The sequence below is a fragment of the Vulpes vulpes genome, chromosome 11 (assembly GCF_048418805.1).
Source record: "Vulpes vulpes isolate BD-2025 chromosome 11, VulVul3, whole genome shotgun sequence".
Lineage (NCBI taxonomy): Eukaryota > Metazoa > Chordata > Mammalia > Carnivora > Canidae > Vulpes > Vulpes vulpes.
In genome coordinates this window covers 67,165,100-67,174,783 of record NC_132790.1, presented here as the reverse complement: position 1 = coordinate 67,174,783, position 9,684 = coordinate 67,165,100, and the positions used below count along the sequence as shown (strand labels likewise).

Below are 9,684 nucleotides of genomic sequence, written 5' to 3'. Positions count from 1 at the left end.
CATCTCTTCACAATTTGGTGTCTGACACTCCATCTTAGGAATGCCTTATCACAAGGTGTTAATTGGGGCTACTCAGCCACTTACGTTTCTATTAAACACTGTGAGGGACTTTTCACAAGTACCAGGTTCTTTTTACTGTACGGTGCAAAAATATACAGGACTCGAAATAGACTGGGGCCAGAGTCAGCTTTATCCCGGCGGCGATGAGCATTTTCGGGCTTTCTAGAGGGCGGAGCATCGCTCCGAAATTCCGTCGCAGCTCCCAGGACCTGATGGTCCCTCGGGGGCGAGCGGGGCGCTGTCCAGGCTGGGGGGCGCTGCAAGCCCTCCCGCCGAGGCTGAATCTGTCATCCACAACAAATACACAAAACCAGATTTCGAGCTTTCGCTTCCAGCGTCGTAAAATTCCGGGCGGCTTTGGCAAAGCGTTTTGGACAGACACGGTCACCGACCCGGGGCAAGAGTCCGGGCCCCCGAGGTCGCGGGCGGCGGGGGAAGAACTCGGGCGCAGGGAGGGTGCGGGGCATGGGGAGCCGGGGAGAGGCTCCCGGCGGCCTTAATTGGGCGCGGAAGAGGAGGAGGTCCCGGCTGATTGCTCGCCTCCCAGCAGCTAATCCTCTTAGCAGCTGCATTTCCGCGCCGCGCAGTTTAGCAAAATGACCCTCCCGGCAGACCTTTACCCCGGGAGGGTCAGGAAGGGGCTGGAAGGGTTTGCAAGCTGGGCCAGCAGCCGTCTGCTGATAAGCCTGGCGGGACGTCTGGCTGGGGGACAAAGGGCCCTCCGCCCCACTCCTGGCTTTAACTTTCCGGCGGGCCCAGGGCTCAGCCGGGGGATGCGGCGGCCTTCGCCCTCCCGGGGAATGCGAGCCAAATAAACGGAGCTAGACTCCGGGCGAAGCGCTCCCCAGACGCTGTTTGCAGAGCGGAGCTGCACGGGACGACCGGAATCCTCATTTGTAAGTGTCGCGCCCGCCCCTGGCCCGCGGCGTCCCCGGCGTCCCCGGCGTCCCCGGCGTCCCCGGCCGGGTGTGCCCGCAGCGCGCGGCCAGCAGCTGCCGAGGGAGCGGCCCGCGACGCCGGCGGGGGCGCCCGGGGGCTCCGCGTACCGAGAAGCCGCAGGTTGCAGCCGACCCGAGTGGTGGGCGGCCCGCTTCCCGCCGCGCTTCGGGGACCGGTAACCCGTGGGCGCTCAAAGGGCCACGGGGTTTCCCGGGGAGCCCACGTGGGTCCGGGGATGGGTGGCCGCAGGAGAGCCTAGGAAAAAGCCCGGAGAACCAAGTGGTCACGGGCCGAGGCAGGGCCCGGAGTCCAAGGGCCGGGGGCTGAGCTTTTCCAGGCCAGGTTAAGCCTCGCAATGGGCAATCCTGCATCTCTGCAACCTCCCCTCTCCCCCCACCCCCGCCGGCAGGCCCAATACCCATTGTCCAGACTTCCCAGTGGGGTGAGGAAATAAACCCATTCATCTTCAAGAAAAAAAAAAAAAAAGAAGATAAACAAAAGCAACCCCACCCCCTTGTGACTACAGTGTCCACTTACAGATTCTAGAGCCTGGGGGAGAAGGGGGGTGGGTAGGGGACTTAGTGCTCATGCTGGAGGGGGTGGAGGAGGAAGCAAAATGATTTTTAAAACAAAGATTAAAACTCTTAGTACAGAAGACAGCTCTGCCCGTTCCCTTAATGAACCACATTTATTAAAAATGACTAAGACTGTACATAAAAATCCAAGGTATCTAAAAAGCCTATAGGAGCTGTGGCATCCGGTTTTAGTTTCTTCACATTATGGAGCTGGGTAGAGGGGATGGCAAAGAAAGAGGGTGAAGTAGGAGTTTTCATTAAACACGTTTCAAGTTAGTACAGAGTAGCTGAATACATTCTTAACTATCTAAGAAGTAAACAGAATATTCCCCAATATCCCAGATGATGAGAGAACCTATCCCCCTGGCCCTGCAACTGCTGTCGGGTGATTTGTGAGTTCTTTACAAAGCCAAAGCACCAATTTTACATAATCTCAGACACATAAGGAGGCTATTTGTACAATATATCCCACATTATTCTACAGTGGATCTAAGCACACACAAAACTGTACACTTAAAAATTCTTCTTTTTTTTTTTCTTTTTTGGCGACTCCCTCGCCTGCCCTCTCCTGAGTCCTACTAGCCACCCCAGCATGTGAGCAGAGGCCTAGCAAGTGAAGCAGTCCTGAACTAGGGGCAAACATGGCTTGCCGCAAAAGCCTAGGAGGAAATCAGTCAGGTAAAGCCAGCACCTTCACATAAGGTTTTTCTCACCTCCCAGGCCTAGCATCTTTTGCCCCTAGCAGAAAGTAACAGCAAAAAGTCCCCCGTTGAAGCTTAAGGCCCAGCCCTCTCTTCCAGAAGCAAAACACCTTGCCACTCTGGGATTCTCCTTGCTTACAGATTTACAAATAGAAACCAGAACCGAAGCTTTTGACCCATTGGCTAGCGCTCAGCACTCAAATCTTCACAGCCCGATTCTCGGAATGTTTAGTGCCTCCAATAAATAAATCCAGAACCTCAAATAACCTTCGAATTTTAAAAACGCTTTAAAGTCCTTCATTAATTTTATTTAAAAAAGAAAAAAAAATGGCGAGGCTCATTTCAGTTACCTGCAGCAATCAAAAAGCTTTGGTACCTTCTTTTAGAGGATTGCACAAAACGGGATGCATCAAGGTGGAATGCAAACGTCTTTTTGGCAAACCTAGGCAAAGAAGACAACAACAACAAAAAAAAACACCACCAAGTCCATCTGCAAAAAGTGAGCTCATTTTGACGAAGTTAAAATAACTCTCTAGGGAGTTGTGTAAAAAGCATAATACCCCCCCATGCCTTTTGAGGTGTCTTTACTGTACTCTTCAGCGTTAATGTCCTCACACTTTATGGAGGGTGAATTTTCATTACTAGAGGTGCTAGGAGACAGCCGCCGTCGCTTACAAGCACTGGTGTATACCCCCGAATCATTGGAATCGAGAGACTTGATGGAAGGGGGTGTCTCTATCCAAGAAGAGCTAATTTCTTCTTTGACTTTCTCCTTGGAGAGCTGATCTTCAGAGAACACAGGGGGGCTTGTTCTGGAGGTCCATGGGAGTCCAGCCGCCATTTTCCTCTGATAAGAACCCCGACCACCCCAGCCTGCCATGGCAGGGAAGGTTGGGTCAGGGTAATACCCCAGGGCGTGGGACGTCTGGAGGGGCAAGGATTTAATACCATAGGGGAGCAAGGTGCTGGAAGTATATTCAGACTCATAGGAACCGATGTCTAGTTTGTTGGTCCCAGGTTGTTGGACAGGCGTGACAAGCCACCGCTGGGGAGGGTTGGCCACCTCTTCGCTCTGTTGGGGTGAAAGGAGGCCGTTGGTCTGTGGCACGGTTCTCTCGCCATTATAATATCGGGCTTGAGGTAAAGTGTTGACAAAGGGCTCCGGGAAGAAGGATTGAACGCCGTACCGACCTCCAGGGACAATCTGATGGGATCTAGGAGAATCCGTGGGAGATGGAGTTAACCTGTCATTTTCTGAAGCGGTGTACATGCTACAATATAAAGAGAAACACTTAAAAAAAAACCCTAATGTTGTCCCCAAATAACCACCTCCCAGAAATCAAAAAAGCTCACATAGTAGGCTGTACTGGGAGCACTGGTCTGCTGGAGTGGAGGGATGGAGGTAGGAGATGCACTGGTCTACTTCAGCTAGACCATTGGCTCATACAAAAAAAGTTTCCTCCCAAGCTCTAGGTGTTTAAACTAGAGAAAAATCTGCCTTTCCAGGTCCTAGAACTTGGAGAACATTGCAATTCTCCTTTGTCAGTGTCACAGAAGGAATGCTGGCTATGGTGTTAGAAATCCCACATGTAAATGGTCTGGTGGGGCCTTACTGTTTAATGTTGTGAAAATGACATCCTCTTAGTTTTAGGTTTTTCTTATGTAAAATAATAATAATAATAATAAGAGAAAGAGTAATAATACCCAATCCTAAGAGGCTAAAAAAGTGGGATCAAATGAAAGGCATATAAATGCAGATTATGAAAATTTCAAATCACCACTCAAATGTTAAAAAAAAAATACCTCCTCATTTTAGAGCCCTTAACATTGCTTTAGAAAATGATCAAAAGGGATGCCTGGATGGCTCAGCAGTTGACCGGCTGCCTTTGACTAAGGGAGTGATCCCAAAGTCCCATATCAGGCTCCCTGCCTGGAGCCTGCTTTTCCGTCTGCCTATGTCTCTGCCTCTCTCTTTCTCTGCATGTCTCTCATGAATAAATAAATAAAATCTTTATAAAAAAAATGAACAAAATCATTCCATGAAAATTCCAAAGCAAGATTAGCCGTGGGGGGGGGGGGGGTTGCAAAAATAAAAATAGGTGAAAATCCCAAACAAATGTGAAATCTCTTCCTAGAACGTTCTCTGGGAAGTGTCAGGTTATATATGTCCTGTTCAAAGACGACCGTGCAAATATGAATAAAAGCTGCACTTACGAATCGTAGTTGTCTCTGAAGCCTTTTGCAAAGGGGTTATGATCAATCTTTAGTTGAGTTATCTAGACAGGGGAGAAAAACAGTCAGTCGTTGAGTGCTTTGTCACACTGGACCTAGCTGTAGAGATTCTTGGGACGTTTAGGAGGACACTCACATCGGTGTTTTGGTAGGCAGTCACCGCAATGAACTGCGTTTCAGAGAAGGTAAAGGTCTGAGTCTTTGAGGGCTCATTCAGATCCTCCACACCATCCTCTGTCACTTCAACAATGTGCAGTCGGGGTTGGTACTTGTGTAAAGACTGTAACACTATCATCTGGAAGTGGTACAGAGAAAGAGTTGCCAAATCCAAAGAGTCTCTTAGATGTAAATCTTAACAAACTACACGTCTTGGAATGGGACTCCTGCTTGCTCCCCCACCGACAGTTCCCTTGTTCTATAGCCACTTTTTAAGATCTTATCATTGCTGCTTTTGAAACTTAAACCCTAGCTAGCTGGGTATGCGTGTTTGAAAAACACTCTTTTCTCTTAGTTTACTAAGTCTCCCAAAAGACTTTAGTATTTCTTCTCCTAACAGTCAACTCACTGTTAACCGAAATCTAGTAAAAATGAGAAAGGTCAAAAGGGGAAAAAAAAAAAAAGGTCAGAACTAGGTAAGCAAACAGGTGACACCTCCAAATATTACAAGTACAGTGAAGAGTATGGAAACTTGTTAGGAAAGAGATCTATGGCCAAAAGACACCCCGTCCTCTGTCACTCTACCTGGGTGTTGTTGTTATTTGCGCCTTTGTTATTGGTGAGTTTTAATTTCCCAAAGGAAATCTCCTGTCTCATCCAGTGGGAACCAGTATTAGGAGACTCTGGGTGAACATACATTTTGTTGCCTAAGAGAAAATGAAACAAAACACAAAACCCAAGCAGATAGGGCTGATTACAAATGGACATAGGGGAGGGATGTCTGTTACTTCTGGGCAAAGATCTGAGAGATAGTCTTCTGGCACAAGGCTCCCCAGGACTCTGCTCTCCACTCTCCAACTAGACTCCACTGACAGCCCTCCCAGGGCCCCTGTGCTTCCTGCCTTCCATTGACAAGGCAGTCCTCTTAATGCTACCTCCACATAAAAATGACAGCCACCAGGAGATGTCTCTGGAAGGTCAATTTGGGCCCTCCTAAAGCTGGAAGGGCAACATCTCTGATGGAAAGTGGCTGGGTTCTCATGCGGACTCAACCTTGAGCAAGGCCTTGTCAAGTGAAGGTTAGAGTGTCAGGAGGCCTTTCCACTAGAGCATTTCAAAGGAATTGTTGGGGGGACTAGGGTCATGGTTGAAAGTATCCAAGCTTATACTGGTAGGCAAGAAATGTGACTTGGCAGTTCTCTCCCACTCTCCCCGTTTCAAACAATCAATATCAAGCAAACTCAGACTAACACCTCTAGGCCCCAGACCAGGGTGGAAAGTGTTGGATTTAAATGAATTTTTTGAGTCAGGGGTTCCCCGCCCGCTCCTCCCCTGCCTGGGCCTCCTCTCTCCTCACCCTGCATGTTACTGTCCGCCTTGCCGCAGGTCACCCACTTGCCCCCCTGGAATCGCCAGTGGTTGGGGTCCGCCAGCACCACCTCTACAAACACGTTGTAGTGGGCAGTGGGATTGAGTCCGTTTATGTTGAAGCTCAAGAAAGGAAACATGCGCCTGTGCAAGGGAACAGAACCAGGATCAGCGATTTGAGTCCAGATGCCTGAAAGCGGGCCAGGTCTGCCCGCATCTGGGGTGGGTAGGCGGGAGTGGGACGTTTAACAGCCTACACGAAGAACCGAATACCGGTACAGAAAGGGGCCCTAACTCTGCGAAATACACCAGTTGTCAACTCTTGGAACGTGTCTGTTTTCTGAAACCCTTTGCCCCAAAGTCAGTATTTCCCAAATCGAGGTGCTGCCACACCCTCTCCCCACTCAAGTCCTTAATTTTTCTGCCAAGGATGTTAAAAATCATTCATTTTTCTACGTTTAAGGGCCAGAGAACAACATTCAGTTGTTCCTGTTAAAATTTTTAAATTGTACTCGCCAGGTTCAAAGCTCCCCTCGAGCGCCCCTCTCCCGGCACCCACCGCTCACTTCCACCATTCGCACCCACCCTTAGCAGTCGGATGGGGATCAGAACCCCACCAGGTCCGGCTCCAGGGCCTGCCTGACGCACGGCCGGACCAACTAAGCCTCTGATGCCGCCTCCCCCAGGCGCCCCACGGCGCCTCTGGCGCCTAAACTGCGGGAGCCCACCTACCGCGCTCAGGAAGCCGACCTCTGCGCCTTTGCCCGCCGCGGCTCCTCGCGGGTATGCGGGACCGGCTCGGTGTGCCGAGCGGGCGGTTCTAGTAAATCCAGCTTTGTGGGCAAGCCCCGATTTCCATTTCCGCCCCCTCGCCAGTCCAGACGAGGGTGACGGGAGGGGAAGGGATGGGGGTGGGGGGGCAGCTCTAACATTAGCGCCGTGCACAGACCTGTGCGCGGTCCGGGAGCGACACCCGGCTGGAGGTGCGCGCGGGAAAGCGCCTCCGAGCGTAGCGCTGGGCCAATGGGCACAGCTCCCTCACCCCCGGCTTCCCCAGGGCCACGCAGTCAGTCACTCAATTGTCATTCACCTCGGGGCCCCTCCGCGCTGCTCTCACCTGCCCTGTTTCGTAATGATCATCTCGGTTTGGTGGCGGTGGAATTTGAGCCACAGAGGCCGGTTGCACAGGTAGACGTGGGCACGGAAGCCGGAACCAGGAACCCCCAACCCCCCCAATCCTCCGCAGGACCCCGCGGCGGCCGCCCCAGGGTAGGGCCCGTAGAGCGGGGCGCCCTGGCTGTACTGATAGGCCCCCGGGCCGCCTGCCCCGCCGCCGCCGCCTCCCGCGCCGCTACTCGCGCCGGCTCCCGGGCCGAACTGCGCCCTCCCAGGTGGGCACACCGCCGCGGGGAAGCCGCCGGGGGGCAGCATGGAGCCGTAGGGGTAGCGCGCCCCGTTGGGAGCAGGGTACACAGATCCGTGGGGCGCCCCGGCCGCCGCCTGGTAGGGGAAGAGCGAGCAGGGCGCGGCCAGCTCGGAGCCCTGAGGCCCGGGGGACTGGAGGTAGTAGCGCTCCGAGCTCAGGCTGTCCATGGAGTACCGCGCGGTGGCGGCGGCGGCGGCGGCGGCGGCGGCGGCGGCGGCGGCGGCGGCGGCCGAGGGCAGCTCCTCCTCCCCGCAGGGGGAGCCCTTGCGGCCGTCCGGGGGCCCGGGCTTGGCCACGGCCGCGGCGCTGGCGAAGGCGTCCCCGGCGTCGGCGTCACTGAGCATGGCCGCGGGGGCCCCCGCGCTGGCGGCCGAGGGCTCCCCGCTCCCCGTCTCGCACGCGAGGCTGCCAGGGAACTTCTTGGGCGCTTTGTCCAAGTCCAGCCTCTGAGGCGAGGGGGCCGCGCCAGGGAGGTGGCCTGCGCCCCCGCTGCCCCCGCCTCGCGCACTCTCCAGCGGGTAGAAGTGCGCGCCGGGCAGGTTCACCGAGCTCACCAAGAGCTGCTCCCCTAACTGCATGCTTTGCGAAGCGCAGACGGCAGCTGGCTGCTTCCTCTCCTCCCGCGGCCTTAATATAAAGGCAGGATGGGGGAGCCAGCGCCCTCTTCCGAGGGGAAGGTAACTTCCCCTTGCTCCGGTGCTGGGGCTACCCACCTGGCCGCACGCGGGCCGCTAAGGCGCGCGCTCGCGCGCCCCGAACACAGCGCCCTTTCCGCCGGGAAAGCGCCCTGGGTTTGAAGGCAGGGGGTGGAGATTGACCGAAAAAGCACTCTCCTTTTCCTTCCCGGCCTTCTCGCCTCTCTGGACCCCCGTCCTCCTCCGCACTCACCCCCCAGGAATAAGAAGATTCAGATCTCTGTCCCTATCCACCCACCAGCGCTGCTATAGCCTTTCTGCCCTTCTCGACTGCCCAAGTGCGGGTCAAGTTGACCACTTGGAAACTTGCAGCCTGTCATCGGCTGCTTTATATACGTGCGGCCAGGGAGGGGCTTCGCGGCCCCACAACCCGGGGGCTCTCCCATTGGCTGACGGAGGTGACACTAATTCAATTAGGCATTTACTAATTGGATCATGTCGACTGCGACTTTCTTTTCCTTTAGTCTTTTTTTTTTTTTTTTTTTTTGAGACTGTCCTACTGTGAGAATCAATCGTGGTGTCCGTATTTTGCTGGAGTTTAGGGGAACAGGGTTTGGGGTCTCCTTAGCGGGGTCCACTGCTGGCACAGAAGTCATCTCAGCACTCGGAGAGGAGGATGCCGGGGCGGGAGCAGGGTTTAGAGGCTGGCACGAGAAAGGCTCTGCAAGCCGAAAGCTTGCAGGAGGCACCGGTCCCAGAGGGTGGGGATCTGGGCAAGCGAGGTTTCTCTCCACATCAGGAGTTGTAGCTTCAGGTACACTTTCCTCCCGGTGGTGGAAGGCTCCCAGGCCTTCAGCACACAAGAACCCCATTTTCTTCGGTCCCACTCTTTTACTTATCGGGAAGGGTTCGTGAAGAAGAACCTTGAGCTTGGCTTTTGGGGTTCCGGGGTCGGTGAGAGCACAACGTCATCCTTGAGGACCCAGCTTATGAATCAGAGGCCCGGGTGGGGTGGGGTACTGGAGACACCCTCATCCTCACGCCCACACGCCTGCTTTCAGGAGGCAATCGCATTTGCTCCCCACAATTTAAAATCCACCGCAGCTCAGTTTCCCTGAACCTCGGATTCCCTCCACACACCATCTTCAGCTGGGCCTGGCACCAAGAGACAAAGGTTCCCCAGCAGCAGTGCGGTTGAGATTCCCTGCGCCTCTCCTCTGCGGCGCAACACAGAAGGTAGAATAATTAGTGAAATAATCAGTTTGATATTGAATCAAGCCCTTTTGCCCCAGCTGCCTGTTTCTCCCTTGCGTTTCCGCAGACAGTAGAGTCAAGAGTGGTGCCGTCTTATTTTATTGTTTTATTACCGAAAAGGGAGGGAGGCACGTCTCATTGCGGATAAGGAGAAGCATGAATATTCGCTGTTAATAAGCAATTACAGACGCGGCTTGTAAGCGCTCCGGGAGCGCATTTTCCGGCTGAGATGTTGGGACTCTGCTTCCCCAACCGAACGCGATCACACGGGAAACTCGTAGCCCACAACAGATGAGGCTGCCGCAGGATTTGTTGAGCGGGCACACGCCAGGGCAGAA

General features: G+C 53.9%; 1 protein-coding gene across 3 annotated transcripts; it reads right to left on the bottom strand.

The window, feature by feature from the left end:
• Positions 1–1,662: 1,662 nt before the first annotated feature.
• On the bottom strand, positions 1,663–8,433 carry EOMES (eomesodermin). 3 transcript variants are annotated; one of them, XM_026006376.2, is made up of 6 exons: positions 7,149–8,433; positions 6,021–6,175; positions 5,249–5,370; positions 4,644–4,802; positions 4,490–4,551; positions 1,663–3,546 (listed from the first exon to the last, which is right to left on the bottom strand). In XM_026006376.2, exons 1-6 carry the CDS (start codon positions 8,033–8,035, stop codon positions 2,808–2,810), a joined length of 2,124 nt encoding a protein of 707 aa, XP_025862161.2. In that variant the 5' UTR covers positions 8,036–8,433; the 3' UTR covers positions 1,663–2,807. The 3 variants fall into 3 exon arrangements, with proteins under 3 accessions (XP_025862161.2, XP_072582756.1, XP_025862162.2); XM_072726655.1 differs by lacking the exon at positions 7,149–8,433 and adding an exon at positions 6,764–7,045; XM_026006377.2 differs by having other exon boundaries at positions 2,101–3,489.
• Between the last annotated feature and the right edge of the window lie 1,251 nt (positions 8,434–9,684).